Source organism: Diadema setosum, chromosome 17 (genome assembly GCF_964275005.1).
Source record: "Diadema setosum chromosome 17, eeDiaSeto1, whole genome shotgun sequence".
NCBI lineage: Eukaryota > Metazoa > Echinodermata > Echinoidea > Diadematoida > Diadematidae > Diadema > Diadema setosum.
The window spans coordinates 13,477,734-13,499,218 of NC_092701.1; the positions used below are offsets into that span (position 1 = coordinate 13,477,734).

At 40.3% G+C, this 21,485-nt stretch overlaps 1 protein-coding gene across 1 annotated transcript in view; it reads left to right on the forward strand.

The window, feature by feature from the left end:
- Positions 1–21,485, forward strand: part of LOC140240742 (E3 ubiquitin-protein ligase UBR4-like) — a 91,731-nt gene that overhangs the window by 29,077 nt on the left and 41,169 nt on the right. The window contains exons 34-61 of the mRNA XM_072320508.1: positions 190–253; positions 859–941; positions 1,578–1,683; positions 2,195–2,265; positions 2,900–3,047; positions 4,012–4,368; positions 4,597–4,767; positions 5,260–5,511; positions 6,088–6,177; positions 6,688–6,840; positions 7,639–7,869; positions 8,538–8,622; positions 9,880–9,952; positions 10,432–10,606; positions 11,366–11,567; positions 12,003–12,163; positions 12,507–12,638; positions 13,012–13,099; positions 13,809–14,239; positions 14,829–14,963; positions 15,559–15,859; positions 16,028–16,312; positions 16,817–16,938; positions 17,309–17,608; positions 18,105–18,408; positions 19,231–19,365; positions 20,239–20,495; positions 20,974–21,195. Coding sequence (XP_072176609.1) covers positions 190–253; positions 859–941; positions 1,578–1,683; positions 2,195–2,265; positions 2,900–3,047; positions 4,012–4,368; positions 4,597–4,767; positions 5,260–5,511; positions 6,088–6,177; positions 6,688–6,840; positions 7,639–7,869; positions 8,538–8,622; positions 9,880–9,952; positions 10,432–10,606; positions 11,366–11,567; positions 12,003–12,163; positions 12,507–12,638; positions 13,012–13,099; positions 13,809–14,239; positions 14,829–14,963; positions 15,559–15,859; positions 16,028–16,312; positions 16,817–16,938; positions 17,309–17,608; positions 18,105–18,408; positions 19,231–19,365; positions 20,239–20,495; positions 20,974–21,195 — 5,134 coding nt within the window. The remainder of the gene's footprint in view (positions 1–189; positions 254–858; positions 942–1,577; positions 1,684–2,194; positions 2,266–2,899; positions 3,048–4,011; positions 4,369–4,596; positions 4,768–5,259; positions 5,512–6,087; positions 6,178–6,687; positions 6,841–7,638; positions 7,870–8,537; positions 8,623–9,879; positions 9,953–10,431; positions 10,607–11,365; positions 11,568–12,002; positions 12,164–12,506; positions 12,639–13,011; positions 13,100–13,808; positions 14,240–14,828; positions 14,964–15,558; positions 15,860–16,027; positions 16,313–16,816; positions 16,939–17,308; positions 17,609–18,104; positions 18,409–19,230; positions 19,366–20,238; positions 20,496–20,973; positions 21,196–21,485) is intronic.

Here is a 21,485-nt window from a genome sequence, read left to right on the forward strand (position 1 = left end):
TAAAAATCAATGTGTGTTATTGCTATTCCCCCCGATACGACATGTTGATATCTGTTCGTGTTTATGAGGAATAACTAGTCAAGCTCAATTTAGAAGAAGAATCACTTGTATGGAAGACTCTGTGGTACCATCCTAACAAGGGCTCGTCCATTCACTTATCATGTCTTTTTGGCTTCTCTATACCCACAGCAAGACATACCTGTCTCACAAGAATGTTGCTGAGAAGATTAGTGAGGATGTTACAGAGGGAAAGGTTGGTAGACATGTGTCACTCGGGATGAAGCAGATCTTTGAATGTTGTATCATAACATTGTCTTTAACTAGTAAAAGTGGATGAGGGAGGTGCTGTTATAGTGTCTAATATGTCCTTAGAATGTGGAAAGTAAGAAGTAACTTTAGTAACTTGCTCCTCTTTATTTAATCAGCAGGGATATCTTAGTTGTGATGATGTATTATTTTAAAGTAAAGTTAAGTAAAGTAATGTACTGTATTTGTCCTTTAGATCTTAATTGCTTTACCATATGTTTGAGGGTTATAATTTTGTATCTTGTCAGATTGTCTTTTTAATACACATATTTGACTTGATGCATGTTGATATTTCAAAACTTTTCTGCATATGAAAAACAAATTATTCACAAACAGTTTTAGAGATATATTCACCATTATGTTGTTAAAGTTGTTATTCTAAGTTGTGTAAACTTGTGTCAACAAAACTTTTGAAATTTCACTTTGGGTTGAATTACAAAAATTGTTATTTCCTTTTACTCTCTCAGCCTGTAGTCTCTGTCTTTTGAAATATCAACTGCTTCTTTGTTAAGAGTTCAACTCCTAGTCACAAATTTTTCATTGTATTTTCAGCACCACACCATGATGGAAGCAGCTTGCTATCTCCTCTCCTACATGGCCAATGTACTTGGAGCACTCAAACAGTCTGGAGACAAGTAAGACAACCTTTCATAGTGAAATAAAGATGGAAATATTCTTTTAGGGTAGAGTGAATAAAGCTCATTCTGAATAGACTTTAAATGCAGGGTAACCACTATGACAACAGTAACTACAGCAAGTGTCTGTTTAGGAAGGGAATAGTATTATTGCACCATGTGCTGTACACTTCTCAATATTGTTGTACATAAATGAGCTATCTGTTTAATATCTTCACTTGACTTGTTCTCTCAGTGCAGCTGGGTTTGCACCTTTAAGAATGTCATCATAATTAAATTGTCATTAGTGTTTCAAGCTGGAGTGATAGTCAAAGAAACGGTAATTTCTTTTTAAGTTTGTTATAACTGTTTGGCCTCTCCAGTGTCATGAAGCTATTCAATATGTTTCCATCATATTACAGAGGTTAGGCTTCTACCAACCTATAGACTTTCTCAAGCCAAGGATGGCAGAAACCCAACTTATTTTGTATGATCACCCCAACCAATGAAAGTTTTCTGTATGTTTCCATCATGTTTTGCATATGCTGGGTTTTACAGTGGTGGATTTTGATTGTGATGTTATATATCATGATTTTTGGTACTTACTGAAATGCCTCCATCAACTCTCATCAACCCGTACTCTTGGCCACACCATAGGTCTGCATTCCCTGCCATTGACATGGATGCTGCCATGCAAGATGTGGACTCTGACTGGGCGGAGGACATCGTACTGGAGGAGGAGGATTCAGGAGGGGAAGATTCGGTGGGTGGAATTCCAGGGATGGGGATGCAGTCACCAAATGATCATCTTTAACAAATGTGGTTAATGAGCAAAATATTTGAATTAAAAACAGATGAGGGGATTCTGGGAATTGATGTGATAATCTAGGATGAGGTGTTTGTCAAGAGAGAATTGGACAACGATATAGCAGTTTGTGAGATGAGTGATGGCTGTATGTATTTTACTACTTCTGGTAAGCGCAGTGCAAACTTAATGACAAATTATTTCTTGCCTTCTTTGTCTATTTCTGTGTAATAATGTTCAGATAGGGGAAAGTGATCTTCTAATGAAAGTGGAAAACACTACCAACTTTCGTTTTCATTTTAACCCTTAGGTAATAAAATCTGTAATATTTTGCTTGGTATAGTGTGATACATTTGTTGGGTCATTTGTTTGAAAAAGTGCATCAATCCCTCATTGACTGTTATTCTGATTTGAGGAAATCGTGGGTGGTGCTAATAACTGACCAGTCTGTCTTTGGTGATCTTTTCAGGATGAGGATTCTCTGTGCAACAAACTCTGTACCTTCACCATCACTCAAAAGGAGTTCATGAACCAACACTGGTGAGTGATCATTGATGGAGATGAGGGAAGTGGGATGCAGTGATGTTGATGGGAAGATGGGGTGGATAATAATAAGAATGGTGTCATGGAGGTAGCAATGATAATGACTGCTGCTAGTCATACTGTAAAGCACCAGCATATGGCTCTGATGTATATTATCTTGTATGGTAGGGCAGTTTGTAGACATTATCATAAAATTGTATTTCTGAACATTAAATTTTGAGAGTGAATTGTATGAAAACAGGTGTGCAAATGTGACATTCTTATTTATCTGTCGGCATTTGATTCTTTCCTACGAAGATTTTCAACATAGTTTGGTTCTTCCGTATTTTCATCGCTCTTCATCTTTATTCAAACTTGGATATGGAAAAATTTACTGTGTAAGACATTAAGAATATGATGTACTCGGTTTTATTCACAATGAAAATCCGCCATCGACGCCATAATTTTTTTTTTTCAATTGTGATGGGGACTATAACGTACAGTGTTTTAATTGCTATCTCTTTCTCTTTTTTTTTGAAATAATGATTTGTAATTATGATGTTGTTGATAATGGTCATAATTTTTCTTCTGAGATGAGCTGACCTGTGTCTGCACTCTTACATCCATGATTGACTTCACATTTGTGTCCCAGGTATCATTGCCACACGTGTAAGATGGTGGATGGGGTTGGAGTGTGCACCATCTGTGCCAAGGTGTGCCACAAGGGACATGAGTTGTCCTATGCCAAGCATGGCTCATTCTTCTGTGACTGTGGTGCCAAGGAAGATGGGTCATGTCAGGTGAAGCAACTGTTTCGCTTTTCTATTCTGCAACATTTTAAATTCTGTGGACCAGTTGACTAGTAGAGACAAGTTAGGTGGATAACTCTAATGGAGAAGATTGTGCTGTGCTACCAGAAAGCTAGGGCTGCCTGATGTATCCACAAACTAATGAATGCAAACTAAAATCCAAGTACATGTATCAACATGCATGGAATATGTACAAATGAATGGAGTAGCTTGTTACCAAATCCTCAAGATGTGTAGTGTCCGGTTATCTGACTACTTTGAAATTGACCACCTACAGACCATCACATCACACTTTGCATACAGTAAGCAAAGGTCTCATGTATATGCTGTGTATTTTTGTGTTTTTATTGTGTGATTTATACAACTCGAATATTTGCAAAACTCGCATCTTGTGAAAATACTGCCTCTCATATCACAAGTGCATTGTGTATTGCCAAGGAGAGAAATCACCAGAGAAATGATAATACAATGTACCTCTTCCATTCTGTCAATTTACTATCATAATTGTGATATATTTTTACCATACACAGTACTTATGTATATTGCAATGGTAGCAATTGTGATTGTCAACTGTTGCTTCATGGATTTTTTTGTTTTTGTTTTTACAGAGTTGACTCAGAGCTAAATAGATTTATATGATATTGATAGCCTATGGCTCTTTCGAGTGTCTTCTTAACAAATGGACAGAATAGAATATGCATAGTGAATGAAAGTATTTTTTTTCTTTAATGAGTAAAAGTGGGATGTCAATTAGACATGTTGGCAAGTGTGATATAAAATGCTGTTTCATTGTATTGCAAGCTATATATCGATTGTTATGATAAAATGATTAAACTGACATGTGTGATTATAGCAAACCTGGATGACGGCATACTAACTAGTCAACATTGCACAGTCAAAATGCTCTTGTATGACTTGCACCTGAATTCCATCAATCCCATTCATTGCCATGCAGACTTTGGTCAAGCGTACACCTGGCAGCAATTTGGAGTCCAGCATGTCCAACACATCGGTCACTTCCCCCTTCTCATCGGAGACCCAGCCATCGTCCAGCAGCGGGGGAACCAGCGGTCAGCCATCCAGTGGTGGTACCAAAACTTCCACCCTCCGCCAGCGTGGCGGTGGCACCAGCTCTGGGTCTGGTACGACTCCAGCATCCTCCCTGGGAGGCGGTGTGCTGGTGTCTCCCGGGGACCGTGGACCAGGAGGTGGAGAGAGCAGTGGAGGGAAGCCGAGTGAGGAGCAGATTAAATTCAGGCAAATGCTTGGTAGGCAGCTGGAGAAGAACAGAGATTCTATCCTCAAGCTTCTGGTGAGTAAAGATTCTATGAGCCAATTGTTTGATGAAGAGTAGCATCTCATGATTGTTTCATTTGATTCTTAATTGTTGCCCAATAAGCCTCTTTTGCGGTTGTAAGTGACTTTCCAGTCATGAGTATTTAGCTTGTTGCTATTCAATATGATGTAACACATGTGCCTGCTTATACCAAAATGTTCTCTCTTTTAACACAACACTTTGTTCTCCTTGTTAAATGTGCAGGAGCAGAATGGAATGGCCAGTCATGTGATTGAGTTGCTTCAGTCCCTTACTGGTCCCATTGAGACTCACTGCAGCCGAACCTCAGCCATTGGAGCCACTGCCCGCGCCCAGAAAGCCCTGGCTGACCTGCACACTAGGGATAAAACAACAGAATCCACAGACCAGCTAATGGTGAGTGGCAGGGGCTTTGTGCATTTTGTGGAAGTGCCCCAGCCTTTTTATCATATACACCAAATTGAATAAATTCAAAGTGAAGCGATAATAAACTCAAATAGATTAAAAAATGTGAATGCCAAAGACAGTATAATTCAATATTATTCATATGCACAACTGAACTGTTTATTAACATCATGTCAATTTTATAATTTACCAAATCTATTTTATTTCTTCATCATCAGTCATATGTTATTAGATTCAAATGTTTGTGATTTTTGCAAAATTATGTATCAGGTCCATGCCTTTCAAACCTTGTAAAAATCAATTAACCGTCATATTTGCCTGAAGCATTGAAGGGGACACTCAAAGGGCTTGATTTCCGTCTCCCAGTAGAATATCTATACAGCAAATCACTCTCAAAGTGAATGTTTTGACTTGTAAGGTGTGGTTGGTTGTCTCAACTCTCTGTGGTCTCACAAGCTTTCTATTTGTATCTTTGTGTATCAGGTCCCCACCCTAGGGTCGCAGGAGGGGGCCTTTGAGAATGTGCGGGCCAACTACTCCGGGGACCAGGGCCAGACAATCCGCCAGCTGCTGGGTGCCCACATGCTGCGGCGAGTGGTCATGTGCTGCCTGGCTTCCCCCCACGGTCGCCGCCAGCACCTGGCTGTCTGCCATGAGAAGGGACGGATCACTCTCCTACAGCTCTCGGCGCTGCTCAAACAGGCCGACTCCAGCAAACGCAAGCTGACGCTGACTGTGAGTGACATTTGACCCTCACCCCCATGTGCTTCGTGGTGATATCTTGTTAAAGAGAATCTTAGTTTTAAGCAGTGAAAAGAAAGCAGCAAATTAGGTAGTACGTGAACAAACGGCAAGAAAGTTTTTATCATTAGGAATATTTGCATGATACACATATCATTTCAAGATAGCTGTCCTGGTCATGCTGCATTAGTTTCCTTGTATCAGCCTACCTGTTAACTTGTACACGAGTAAACCGAATTGTGTTTGCTGTTTACATATTAGAAATTTACTAACTCTGCCTTTAAGCTTTATTCAAGAATGTATTTTCCTTTCTATGTAGAGCTCATTCTTTAGCAAAAATGTGAAACGATGAGTTCATATACAGGACAAAGACAAGTTCTCTGCAAGTGCTACCAGCAATTACTAGAGTAAGGCAGAACCTTGGAATGCCAACCAAATGCAGTGTTTGTTGATATGGCCTCTAGATTATGATAATACCCTAATACAGTGCTCTTTTGCAAATGATTATGAAAAAAAAAAAAGATGAGAAAGGATGGCTTGATTGAAATGATGATACATTTTCCCCTCCAGAGACTGTCTTCAGCCCCTGTACCTTTTACAGTCCTGAGCATTGCTGGAAACCCATGTAATGAAGACTTCTTGGCTGTGTGTGGATTGAAGGTATTTTGATTTGTTTACTTTCATAATTCTTTTTTTTTTCTTTATAAAAGATTTACAAGTGCTCATTATGAGTTTTGAACACCAGGAGGCCTACACATGTATGTCTGCCAATGATCAATTCTCATTTAACAACTTTCTATTCTTCTCTTGGCTGTTAGAAATGTACTACTTAAAAGTTAACTGAGTGTCAAATCTGCTCTTAGTATTTCCATTATGATTTTCTGTCATGTTAACAAGCTTTTTCTTCTTGTCATGCCAATCATGATGGCAATGGTAAAGATGATAGAAAGTTGTGTCAGTATGGCTGCTGACACAAATTTCACTGTGGTGTCAATGTAATGTTGTCACCAGCTCTTTGCCCAAGAAAATTGTGTCAGTGTTTAGTTGACACCAGCTTCTCCTTCCCATATTTGTGTCAATGTGATGATCACACCAGGTTCTTCCTGCCTGGGAAGTTTGTGTCAGTGTAATGTTGACACCAGCTTGTCTTCCCCATGTTATTCTGGCCAGGACTGCCATGTGCTAACATTCACCAGCTCTGGGACAGTGGCTGACCACCTGGTTCTCCACCCCCAGCTGGAGGCAGGGAACTTCATCATCAAAGCTGTCTGGCTGCCAGGCTCCCAGACCCAGCTAGCCATTGTCACTGCAGACTTTGTCAAGGTGAGATACACATAGTCTGCCTCAGTGTTGAAAGGTAGAGAGAGTAATCTGTTGTCCAGACTGTGTGATACAGTGGACATCTGTTATAACGAAGTCGTTAGGGCCAGCAGTTTTCTTTCGTTATACCTGCAAAATAAACAATAAAAATACGTAGAGTGGATAATTTTGCGGCCTGAATTTTCACTTCGTTGTAACCGGAATTTTGTTGTAACCGTGTTCGCTATACATGGTACCAAATGTTTTATCAGGCTCTAACATGGGTATTATCCATTATGTTTTTGGCTCTCAGTCAAAACTCTGACGTTTTTTGACATAATGTGATATTGATTTCAAAATATCTTGTATGCAAACTGCAGTACAAATTTTTTCGCACACCTGGTTCAGATATAAACCACTGTTGGTATATTGACAAAGGAACTTTTGTAAACATCTACACAAAGGTTACAGATGTCAGATGTCTGAAAAATTCCTTTTGCATAAACCTTGTCAGCTTGGAGTGTAAGTGACAGTCAGCCAGAGTTAGAAGAGATAAAGTGACAACATTTTCGATCATAACTTTATGACAATGATGTAGAGATCTCAAGCATTACTAGCACAAAGTGGATGAGGTGTTCTGAGAATAGCTGTATTGAGTCAAAGTGAGGGAAATAAAGTGAGGTAGAATTTTTAGACCACATCTATCACAGACTGAAGTATTCAAGTACACTTACATACATATACCCAGCAAAATATATCAAGATGGATGATTTTTACTGTGATGTTGAATCACTGCAGTACCTTGTTTGCATTCTGTTACAGATCTACAATCTTGCCAAAGATGCACTGAGCCCCACTTTCTACTTCCTGGTGCCGAGTGGCAAGATCCGTGATGCCTGCTTCGTGTTTGACTCGGAGGAGCACTCCCGCACTCTGGTGCTGATGTCCTCAGCTGGCTACCTGTACACCCAGCCCATGGAAGAGGCTAGTGAGGCCAAGCATGGCCCCTTCTTTGTCACCAACGTGCTGGAGGTCAAACATGATGACCTAAAGGTGAATGAATACCTGTTATCCCTCTCAAGTAAAGCCTAATGTACATTCAATTCTTACACCATGTCTAACAGTGGTTGCAGTTATGTGTGAAGTTACACAAATAACTTTATCAGTGAGTTTAGTGACAAGTAATATTGAGTGTGGTAGTTTAAATGGCATTGAATTGTTAATGGACACTTTTATTTCCATAATGCAATGGCTGTATGGATTACTTAGCCAATCTGATTTGTAGTGCAATGACTGTGTGTTCAAACAGTTGGTATGACTTTAAAGCTACTTGGAAGTTTTACATAGAGTTAAGTAGCCTGAGTGTTTTTCTTCTTTTTTTTTCCATAAGCCATATAATTTGTTAAAGAGGTTTAAATGTTAAGAATTTATCATTGTTTTTAGTGTTTTATAGGTATTTCATCTGCAGTACTCTATTGTGTCATGTTCTATATGGGGTTTTGAAATGGGGCCTGAATTCAAAGAGGAAAAGAACCTGTGTAAATGACAAGTGATATGGGGTATCATATACAAACATTATGTCCAGAAAACATTATTGAACCAGCATCATATATATTCCACAAAAAGGAGCAATGTGATATACAACCTTCACTCTGCATAATGTCTTTTGCGCAGATGTCCTAGTAGATATGGATGATTTAATGATAATGTTATTTTTTCAGGACTCTGGTGGGCAGATAGCTGGAGGTGGTGTTTCTTGTTACTACTCACACACACTGCAGCTTCTCTTCTTCAGCTTTGCCCAAGGTTTGATATTTTGTTTAAGAAATATTATAATGTAGTATGATATGATATGATATGATATGATATGATATGATATGATATGATATGATATGATATGATATGATATGATATGATATGATATGCTATAATACAATACAGTATACTCCGTGAAGATAAATATATATCACATCGCATCAGATCAGATCATATATCATATTATACAATACAATATCATGTCGTACACTGTATGTCCCCACCCCCCCCCCCCCAAAAAAAAAGAAAATAAATAAATAAAAAAATAGAATAAAATACAACGGGACCCTCCACAACAATAACATTGAAAATAGTGAATCAATCCAAATACAGTTTCAGGGTATGAAACTATAACTTATTACCCACATCGTATGGAGAACCCCATCCAATTTGCTCCAGTGATCAAAGAGAAATGAGGATCTTTTTAGAGCATGTCAGGAATCCATTCCCTCCGAGTTCAGTTCATTGTGTTCACACATTGATACGTAGTTCCAAGAGCATCCATGTGCTAAACTAGGAAGAAATAGACCCATTACATAGACCCATGACATGGTTTTCTGCAAAATGTAGGTAAGATGTTATATTTTTAGACCCTGAAATAGCATTCAGACAGTTTAATCATATTGAAAGTTATCAATGCAGAAATCTGGTTGTAATTTTTTTGGGGGACATATGGTATAGTGTGATAAATAGTTACGTATAGTTGATGAGAGTTATTTACATCATGGAATATGGATGCCTGTAGATTCAGCACAAAAATAAAGTGGCATTTCCCAATGACTAATTTCTTCTCGTGCCACAGGAGTGCGTCAAGATTATGATAAAACAAAATGGGAGTTATAGGAGGGAGAACACAAAAAGACATGCGTGTAGCATGTTGAAGAACAGGGATTACATTTGTGGGTGTGTACATACCATTCTTTATCCTTTCAATGGTGAAATCAAAGAGAAATGTATGTGGTGTAGCTGTACCTTGTACTGGAGGTCGTTTAAAGCAAAGGTAAGGGGTTGCTTTGAAAATCTCCAGAAAATGAAGAAATGGCTAAAACCCTTACTCCTCCAACCTAGATGGCTGTTGTGAGTTCAGTAAACATTCTTGACAAGTTTAGACAAAGCAACTAGTTGTTTTCAAGTCAGCATATGATAGGGGCTGTGGATTCTAAAGGTATGTTTAGCACCACCAGACACATCGTGATGCTTTTAACAAAGATGACAGTTTCTCTTTGCATTTTCTTTCCTGCCTTTCAGGAAAGTCATTCTGTGCACCCATCAGCAGCAGTCATCTTTCCATAGACAAGATTTTCCCCATCACCATCAAGAGGTAAGCAGGAAGCACCACTTTGATGAAGTTAGGTTACTACAGACATGCACATATCCCACTGTGGAATGTAATTATCTGGGTATTTAGCTGGAATATTTAAGTTCATTTAATAATCATGCAAATTCATTGCTTGCTTTTCTTTGTGTTGTTGTGCTCTTCAGGACTACATTCATTTATTTCACTACAGCATGTATAAATGAGCAAAATCAGAATCAGTGTTGTAGTGCAGAAAGATTAGAAGAGGCATTCCATTTAGTTCATATCTCTGCATTATTACTGTCTTTTGTCTTGTATGGACTTACAAAATTCATTCTTAGTATATATTCTCATAGAGAGAATTAATAGATATATTGATACAGTGAGGCTGAAAGATATTGAAAATAAGAGGAGTCAATAAAATCAATGAGAATGTGTTTGATATGTTTTGCACCATCTTGTCAGTTCACTTGGCATGTATGTCTATGTATTCTCATCTCCAGTAATGGATCAGGAAAGTCCAACAACCCTCCACCCCTGTGCCAGTGGAGTGAGGTGCCTATGCATCCTGGATTGGTGTGTTGCCTCACACAGTCTAACAGTATCCCAGTTGTTATGATGGTGGAGCCAGACAGGGTCAGAGTTCAGGAGATCAAGACACTACCTGCCAAGGCAAAGGTAAGCTTTTAATAAATGTAGCAAAGATGCAGTTGTGCCTCTTATTTTGTTTTTGTCCATTTTATTAAATTAGTTAATTAATCAATTATTCTGTATGATAGTTTTTTTTTTTTTCATTTTCTCCTGTCTGGTTAAATACTATCATAGACTTCTGACCATGTGCACGAGAGATTTCATTTATGAGAAAGCTAGAGAAATATGCTACAAGTTCTGCATAGTCAAATCATGAATGCAGATGTAGGGATATGTTTGTAGCATGTATATGCTTTGTCAAAGTGATGTAATAGTACTAGAAAAAGATCAGAAATATTAATATTCTAATGAATGATTTGAGACAAATAGTAAATTATTTTGTTTTTTATTTACTCCATGTAACCAGCATTATTTACAAATGCAAGTATTTGGTACCCTCAGAACTTGGGTATCACGCTCAATACCAGTTAAACCATCCCTGTTGTCCGTATTTCAGAATTTGAATGAACAACTAAAATGGCAATGACACTTTAGTAAATCTTTAAGCCTGGTTTTAGGAGCCACTGTATTTGTCTTTTGTAAGGTATATTACAGATTCAACTTTGTGAAAAAACAATGAATTAGCAAGATGCAACGTTCATGCTGACTTGCCACAGTTGTTTGAATATGTAATACACAAAGGTATTGAAAGTTGTCTCAAAAACTTCTGGTCAGCATATTAGGATATAATTTGTCCATTAGAAGTTGTGGTTCACAATAGTGACCAGTCTTTCTGCCCATCATCAGGTCCAAGACATGGTAGCCATCCGTCACACTTCATCCACTGACCAGCACCGAACCACTCTCATCTTGCTGTGTGAGGACGGCAGTCTGCGTATCTACATGGCCAATGTGGAGAGCACAGGTTTCTGGATGTCACCTCAGTTCCAGGCTTGCAGTGCCATCAGCTCCCTGAAACCAGTCAAGAAGAAGAAGGCCAGTAAGTCAGGTAAGTTGGTCAGCTTGATAGTGAACACAAGTCACAATCAGCACAGACTCATCCAGGATTTAGAGGATATGATTGATCCTCCAGCATTGTATTTCTTTCGCAGGCACTCTCACTGTGGTAGGAGTCTTCCGAGAACACCTCGTTGTGTACCCTTCAACAATTTGGTCACATGGTGTTATTTGGATGAACTGTAATTGCATGCATCATAGATTGTGGTCACAGTGTATTCCTTGACAAGCCCATGTTAAGTTACATAAGATTTTTTGCAGTTGCACCAACTGAATCTTGTATGATGATCACAAACTGCTCAAGAGTGGACAGTTCCAAATGATTACATAATCAAGGGAAAGCCCTCTTGTGTAACCTTTTAAATTTTGTGTTGGTCAAAAAGTGCAGTTCCAACATTTCATGCAGAGATGTTTGACCTTCCTGTAGGTCGGCCGACTGGCCAGGTTACATTTCCAGTGGACTTCTTCGAGCACTGCCAAGCCCTGAATGACGTCGAGTTTGGAGGCAACGATCTCCTCCAGATCTACAATGTACAACAGGTCAAGCACAGACTCAACACTACGGGAACATATGTGGCCAGCACCAAGGTTTGTCATTCACTGTTTTACATGTCTCTACAACAGCTCTAGTTACATAGGCATGTATATGTTTTGTTCACATTGTACAAAACGTGAATGAGTCAGTCGTGCTGTAGATGAATTGTTGACAATGTCTCCTGCTGTGAGTTGTCCAAGAGTTTGAATTTAAACTATATTGTGTCTTTGAAATTTTAACATCAGTCTAATGTATGTATCATTAAATAATTATAAGTTGCTTGTCTAATCATTGAAGGCTTCCATGGTGGTAGAACATTTAATGGTAGTTTGTTTCATAGTTTGTTTTGTGTGACTGTATGATAAACAGTGCTATATTTCTGCTTCCCTCATCTAGTTTGGAGGATTCAGCATTGAGGTCATCAACAACAACAACTCGATTGTGATGATGGGTGTCAGAGTTCATGTGGGAACCCAGGCCATTGAAAAGGCTCCATCTTACCTGGAGGTCCATGGAAGAACCACCCAGGTCAGTGCCACCAATTCTTGTTGGTAAGCCTTAGTGGAATGCAGAGCTATCAGGTCTCTCTGATTCTACAGGAGGCTCCCTGTAAACTTAAATTTTCCTTCATATCCTGGTAAGAAAATATAAAAGTCTTCCTGATTTGGGCTGTGTAATGATATTTGCCCATTGAGATGCATGTAACACACAAGTATTTCCCTGATTGCTCTTTGGAATCTCTCTGATTTTTAATGTAGGAATTTTGGCAGCCCTGGGAATGTATTCTGTGCTGAGGCATAGAAAATTGATTCAGTTCAGTAAGTTTGTTCGTGGGCTATCTTTAATTTTGCTATGGTTTTCATTTGTTTGTCTATATCTTGCTTGTGTGTCTGACATGTAGGTGACCACACTGACTAGGAACCGGTGGTTTGATATGCCCTTTACCCGAGATGAGTCGCTGATGTCTGACAAGAAGTTCACTCTCTTTGGTAAGACTGACAACTCTTTCTATCAGACTTTAGATATGACAATGTCTCATACCACAATGTTCTGGAGGAACTATTCATGTTTGTTGAAAGATATAAGATATCTCTTGAGGAAAGATAAAATCAATCATATTACACTCAAAAAAGGAGTAAGAAATATTTTGCCAAACAAAAGTCCAGCAATGTGACCAAGACAACTCTATGGAGGTGCTCTACAAATGCTGTGTTATATCATTTTATTGCAGTCAAATGGGCATTGCTGTCTTCATCTCTATTCAAACTTGCTCAATTTTTCACTGACCTGGAGCTCTGCTTATCTTCATTCATTCTGTATACATTTATTGTTGATGTTTAATAGTGGTTTGTAATGCCTTCCATAGTATCATGCCTGTGTTTCTAATGTAGTACTTGAGTTGAATGTCTCTCCCAGCTGCTTTAGGGAAAATGTAGTTATAAACATTATTTATTTTTTGTTTTTTCCCAATCTAGGCAGCCCAGCCCTGTGCACTTATTTGACTCATTCTCTTGAGTTTAATTCTTATTTATATATTAATCTGCTGAATAAAATCATATGAGAAAATAATGAAAAAACCATAAAAAGTTTTGGGTGGTGGTCTATTATGTTTTTGTTGTGATACAGAACTTACCTTTCAAGTTGTCCAATCACATAAATAAATAGAGTGTTAACTTGCAGTCCTTGATTGAATTTCAGTGGGACCCTCATCAGACCCATCCTGTGTGACCATGGTGGACTCCATCAAGGTCTATGGCAAGACCAAGGAGGCATTTGGCTGGCCAGACGACCCCCCAGATGACTTCACCTCTAGCACCAGCACTTCCACCACCTCGGCTGGGGCAGGCACCGCAGGGAGTGGTGGTGGTACCGGTGGTGGTACTGGTGGTGGCACAGGTTCTGCCGGGGTGGGAGGAAGCGGTGGCACTGGTAGTGGCAGTGGAGGGTCTGGCTCAGGGGGCGGGAGCACCACCTCGGTGACCGCATCCCAGATCTCGGTCTCCCACTCTCCCAGTGAGAGTGAAGTGATTGTGGCCCCGCCCATTCCCCTCACCTCCCTCGATCGCCTGGTAGCTTCATCACTGGAGGTCCTGGATGGATTTGTGTCTCTTATTCCAATGGAGGATAAGGTAAGACTTTACCAGATCTGTTTAACTTAAAGAGATTACACCATGCTACAATGTGGTTTTTAGTGCACAAGTTCATTAAACAGCAAGAGACATGAACACAGGGTGGACTTTAGTAATTAATGATTAGAATTTTAATGGCTTTGAAATTGTTTTGAATAATTTGCATAGAGTCATCAAAACGAGCTAATATGCTAAAACAAATTAGTAACCTAAACTAAATTCAGTTGACAACTAAATAGAATATGAGACAGTACTCCATGTAGATGTTCTAGCACTTCAGTGTGGCTTTCTTTTTTTTTTATGTAAGTGGCCTTTACATGCTCTTTGAGCCTAGAACAAACTTATTCCATTTGTGTGCATGTGTAACAGAATTATGGGAAAAAATTGTTGTCTGTCATATAACATTTTCATTCCATTTTATATGGAAAAATACTTGCTAAACCAGTGGAACTCATGTCTATCTTTTACATTGTAACCAGTTACATTCTGTTTTGCCAGCTTGCATGAATGTGGAGGTTTATAGATATTGTGTAGGATGCTATTTTATCGGGTAATTATAGATTGCTTCCAATGCATTATGCCTTAACAGGAATCTATCAAGCACACTATCCAAGAACTGGCCACGGAGCTTTTGATTCTACCCACACCTACATCAGTGCAGCAGTATACCAAGACACTTCTAGCTGCTATACAACCCAACAATCAAGCCTACCATAACCACAAGGTGAGACAACACAGTTTATATTGCTGATTTTTTTGGGGGATTTTTTCTATATGTGAATATATTGTGATGCATTGATTGTGATTGGCATATGGTTGGTTCGTCCTCTTAGCCAGTGTACTACAGACAAGATTTAGAGGGTTTCTTTTCCTCTGCAAATCATCTAAGTGACTACTGTTGAGTGTTTTGATTACTTGTTCAGACATTTTTGGCCAAAGAATATGAATGGTGGCAAAGAAAAACCCCTATGGAGTTGAAAACGATCACGTATGGTGTCAAGTGTGAATTAAGAAATAAATCAGTGGTGATAACGTTACATGTAACATCATACAGAATGGATTTTAACATGAAGATGAAACATCTGCGCTGCTTGTCGACTGGTGGTGGTTGTTTGTCTCACCAGGACTGCTCTCTCCGAGTTTCCCTCAATCAGGACACTTCACTTGGTTGCAACTGTAACCTTAGTTTCCAGCACTGATACCAAATATGAAAATAGACAGCCAAAATTGGCAAGTTTTCATACAATGTAGTACTGCAAGATATGACACATGTTTATATTTGTTGAAGTTCGTAATCCTATACCACATCTCTTTAATAGGACCAATCTCAGCTGGCCCATGTTGTGCAGTGTCTGGATGCCATCAGCCAGACTCCAGCATCAGCCATGATGGCAACTCCAGCACCACCCTGTACCACCAGCACCACCACTGCACCCTCTGACGGGGCACCATCAGTCACCTCTGGTGGCAATAGGAGCAGTGAGTTGGATCCAGAGGCCTTCCAGCGGCTAGTGGTGACAGCAAGGTCAGTGGCCGTGGCTCGACCCCAGAACCTGGTCCGGTTTGCTGCAGGCACCAGCTCTGAGACTGCACCACTGACGGCAGTCAGAAATGTTGGAGGTCAGCCACCTTTATTCTTCCCTAGAGTAGTTAACATATCCACTGTTTGCAAACATATCACTCTTTTATTTGTTTGTCGTGACTCAGATGCCTAATGAGCAAATTCTAAGAGCAATTCCTGACAATCAAAAATATGCCTGATATGATTGTTTGTTTGTTTTATTCCAGATCTGGAAGTCACTGACATTGAGATTGAGGATAAGCAACATCCGTCCTCATCTTCCTCATCAACATCCATCTCATCTTCTTCATCTTCAACTCCAACATCCACTACAACCACGAGCACTGCCTCCTCTGATCTGGCCAGCGACCACCAGGTACCATTTGTCTCCAAGAAGCTAGCCATGACAGAGGCGGAGTCTCAGCACTTCCTGACACGCCTCATGGATGCCTTTTGGCGTCTCCATGGCAGCAGGCCAGCCAATCCCATGCTGGCTCCAGCATGTCTACCAAGTGAGTATCTTGCCTAATCCATCCAGATGTTTTGGGTTTTTTTTAGCCTGGTGCAGCTGCCTATTCCTCTGTGTTGTGCTATACTCTGGTATGTACATGTAGCAACATAAATTTTGACAATCATACCTGTTTATGCGGTTGGTAATCAATGTAGTGATGTGAGCTTCCTATATAATAGGTCAAATATTCAATCTAAAACAACAATTAAAGAGGATGTTAAAGTGTCAAATACAAGCTAATAGAATATTTTGGTGTATTAAATGTACTGCTATTGGTGCAATTACGTGAGACATTTGTGCAGCCATGTTAACGCATATGTAAAGGTATGCAAGAAATGCATGTAGGTGCCCTCTAAGTTGGAAGCTTCCAACCAATAAATGTCAGAAAAGTGTCAAATTCCCATATAAGAATGTAATTGATGCTCTGTTAGAATTTAAGCAATGTCCATTCTAACAGATTACTAATTCATGATCCCATGTTCTTGTAATGTTTGTTCTCTCTCAGGATTGACTCATGTGGAGATCACCATTGGAGCTCTGGTTGATGTCATCCATGCCTTTGCTTACAGTGATTCATCTAACGTCACCCTGGCAACAAAACTGCTCATGAAGATGCTTGTGTGTGAGGTATGTACATATGCAAGCCAAGTGATGGTTTGATGTGACAGTGATATTAACTCCTGACTTCTAGTAGATGTCTGTGTTTTACATAAAAAAAAAAAAAAATTATATGCCCATGTGTAGTGGAATAAATGGTATTAGGAGGATAGTAACATACTCTGATGATCAGACCAGAAGACATGACAGTGTACGTGTGTGCTACTATACCCTCTGACTTAGTGTGGTAAATCTCCCTAGTGATGCACTACCAGAGCCAAATGTAGTTGTGTTGTGAGAAGTATGCCCTTAAAGTGTCATGTGATATCATGGCTTAGAATATCTAAGAAGAATATTTATCACACACACACACACACACAAATGTTTTCTCTTTCACCAGGATGTTCAAGTAAGTTTTGCTGCCAAGCAGGCTCTCATACGAGTCATGCGTCCCCGCCAGAAACGTCGCCGTGTGATCATTCCCTCGCCCCCGCAGTGCAGCTCCCCACCCGTGCCAGACGGCGTCGATCACGATCACGATCCAGACGGAGATGACGACGAGGGAGACGACAGCGGAGCGGCACAGGGTGTGGAGGAGGAGGAGGAAGAGGAGGAGGATGAGGAAGAGAGGGAGCTTGGCTCACACCAGGATGCTGAGGATGCTGAGGGACTCCAGGATGAGGCATCCTATGAAGTGGTGGTGAGTAGGCTTCTCATGTCTAACATCCATCACTGAATAACAAACTAGAAGCACCCCTAAATCATGTCTGATAAATCTTGCTGAAATTCCATTGAAGACTATATTACTGCCTCCAATGATATTACTACATTATAACTATTGCAGTTGTCCAATCACGTGGTTGCAACTTGGATCTGATATTTTACATCTGATATTTGCTACGCATGCATTTCTTTGAAATGTAAAAAGAGACCATGTATTTCCCCGCAGGCTAGTGCATTATTCTGTTGAAAAATGATCAAATGACACCTGATACAGCTCACTAGTTGTACTCATTTCATTTGGAAATTCACGTCCACGTATTCCGGAAATAACTAATTCTGTATTGATGGAAGATACATAATGTGTCGTATCATGGAACGTCTGTCAATAGAATATTACAGTGCGATAGTGAAAGATAGCAGTAAGGTAAAGGTATTAAACAAAAGTAAATGTTGAGTATGTACTTTCCCATCAGGAGCATGCAGAGCCCATGGTTCTAGAACCAGGTGAGGCTCCTGGTCTGGGGAGCGGGGCCAACAACCAGCACTCCCTAGAAGCCCTCCTAGGGGGACGCAGCAGCTACGCCCCCATGCTTGACATACCCCCTGAGGCTGACGACGAAGCCATGATGGAGCTTGCCATCGCCCTCAGCCTGCAGGAGCAATCCAACCAGGGCGGGGCCGGACTGAACCTCCAGGGGCTTGGTCTTGGAGCCGGTGTCCAGGGACAGAGCTCCTCCTCCCTGGAGGCAGGGACTCTGTCTGATACCACAGCATCAGGTAAGCAGACAGATCAGGAAGAGGGGTATTGCAGTATGCTCCCAAGATCTCAGTCAGTGAAGGTGCAATAACCTAGATGACTAACTTTCACTGTAGTGGCTTTGTCATGGCTTTTTTTAAGGTTCAGGTAAGCGGTTCCCAGAATGGCTAAATCAATTATGCAGAGCTGTAAAAATAGCCATAGATGATACAAAAATGTGCCAACCTTCCCTTTTCTTTTAAGTTCCTGAGCCTCTTCTCAAATCACTTGTTTCTTTGATGTTATGGGGGGTCAGATGAGCTTTGATGTAGGCTACTTTCACGAGTCCATATCAGGCATTCTGCATCAGCCTAACAGTCAAATGGTTACACAAAGAGAGAATAAATGCATTTCTAGACTTAGCCTATGAGTCATAGAACCATATAAAACATCCTAAATTCAAATACAAGAGGATTTATTCATGTCTTATGCATACAAGAAGTTACCCTGTATTCCAGTCACATGCTCATGAATTCAGTCGTCAGAGTACTGTGAATATTCATGCTTCTGTAGAAAAAAGGATTGGAAGAATCAACCCAGTGTAGTTTATTTGTAAAGGCATATTAGTAGTGGGGCCCCTGAGCCGTTGTGATGTACAGTCATGATATGTTTCAATGTGTCTCATTTTTACATCAGCTCTCCAGCAACCACCTGTTGATGCTGTTTCCATGACAGCCCTTGTAGCAAATGCTGTCATGTCATAAAAGCAAAGTTGGGAAAGACAGACAAGAGAATATGTTAACTCATGCAATAAAGTTGATGGAGTTTTTCATTGAAAGAATTTTCAACATTGCCTTCTACAGCTGCCAGTGATGATGAGGGGAGTACAGCAGCCACTGATGGGTCCACCCTGAGAACCTCCCCAGCAGAGCAGGGCGGCAGTGCAGGCTCAGAGAGTGGTGCTAGCGCAGTGGACTCCATCACAGGTGAACACAGCAGTGAGTTTCATTTCCAAGCACCTCCACACTTGCTGTTCCTCCTCTAGTGGGATGCAGTGACCTTTCTCAAGCTCGTGAAAACTTCAGGATTCTTTCCATCAATATGCCAACAATGCCATTATGGTCATTCTGACCTTATCCAACTTGAAATATTCTATTTGAATTCAGTCTCTGTCTTTACACAAAATAACAGAGTAAAATGATTTTGATGTCATTTCACAGATATATTTTTTGATGACATGAAGGTCAAAACATCAAAATGGAGCAAAATGCACCCAAAAATGCACATGATTGATCATATCTACATCAATCTTCACCGAGAGTTTTAGTGATTATGTAATTGAGTTCTCGGGAAATTGTTAGTTTATTAGATGTGACAACCATCTTCTTGCATAGTTTCATTTGTACATTTAACATGTTGGAGCACTTCATTATAGGACCATAGAGAGCTTATGATTTCATTACAAAGAATATCAGATTTAAAGAACTTGTGTGCCACAAGAAGCGATTATATCACTGTCGGCAGCTATTGCCATTGCCTACTTCTGTGTAATTTTTGTATTAGATTCCCCATAGATGTTAATACAGATGCCTCTTCTTACTTTTGCTTGTTAATGATTTTTTCCCCCTTTGTGTGTGTGTGTATGAGTGTGTGTACAGAGTGAGTGAAAATTACTAGAAAATTTTGCGCATGATGCACCTAAGTTAGGGATAGGGTGAAGGCATATAAAGTCAGTGTGTCCCAGAGGTTCAATCTGCACAGGTAATACCCTGCACCATGCATCTCATATTGTGATAGGGTTAATCCACATTGGTTCATGTGTCAGAGGCCATGTCTGAGCTGCTCCATGTGACTCTTTTGTCTGTCTGCAGTGAGTGGGCGGAGCAGTGCCTATGGGGATGTCATCCCTGAGCATGCCTCCACCCAGGGGGAGAGTGTGTCCAGTGGCAGCGGCCTGGTGGGACAGTCTGGGGTACGCGATGAAGGAGGGGACCTGACTGACAACTTGACCGATATGGATGGTGGCCAGCGCATGCACACCCTGCGCCTCCTGCTCCTAGAAAGGCTCCTGGAGTACTTGCCCGATCTCCGTGCTGTGGGTGGAGTACGTGCCATCCCATTCATGCAGGTCAGTGGGCTTTCAGCCTGAAAGACAAATTTCCTCACCATGTGATATACCTTTGGTAGTTTCTGGAACAGTCACACCATTGGTGATGGTTCAAAAACTCTAGGCATATGCACTACTTGTAGAAATAAAAGTTTAAGCAAAGCATACCTGAATGCATGTATCTTTTTAATGTACAATGTCCAATTTTGAGTGTTAACCTGATTTGCAGGTCATCACCATACAAAGTCAGTTTGAAGATGAGGTCCAGTGGTAATAAATATCTACAACCAAGAGTGAGACCAATGTACAAAATGAGCCTCATCTTTTGTAAATATTGCCTCGAGTTTGTTACAATGTTTTTGACCTTTTAACCATGGGAGCCATACCCTTTTACGAGTAAGGGTCTGTAGATGTATGTGAGATTTGTAGTGGATCTAATCACAGCTTATACCTCATACCCTCTCACCCTTTTACTCTGCCCCTTTCATGGTGGTTGCAGGTGATTCTGATGTTGAGCTCTGACCTTGACCCAGAGGATGACAAAGACAAGGTGGCCCTTGACCACCTACTGACCATTGTGCTGTATGAGCTGCAGCTGGACAGGAAGACCTTTAGTGATGTCTCAGCTCGCACACCACACCATGAAGTCCAGCTCATTGTCATGCGGCTGCTCAGCGTCTTCATGTCACGCACTAAGTCAGGCACGAAGACTGCCTCTGAGGTAAGGATGGTCTTTACTCCCCACTGGGGACATTTGGGTTGGTTATGAAGATTAAATTTCATTCTATGGAACTTAGTTATCATTTCACCATTGTTTTCCAAATACAGAGTGAATGAGAGTAAATGAAATAACTGAGAAGCAGATTTCTTTTTTCAATCATTTGCAATATATTTGATGATTTATATTTGATGGTTTTTCATATTCTTTCATGCCTCTACCCTGAAATCACCTATGTATATGAGCATACATTGGGACAAATATTAACTGCCATGTCCCTGTCTTGGGTTCCT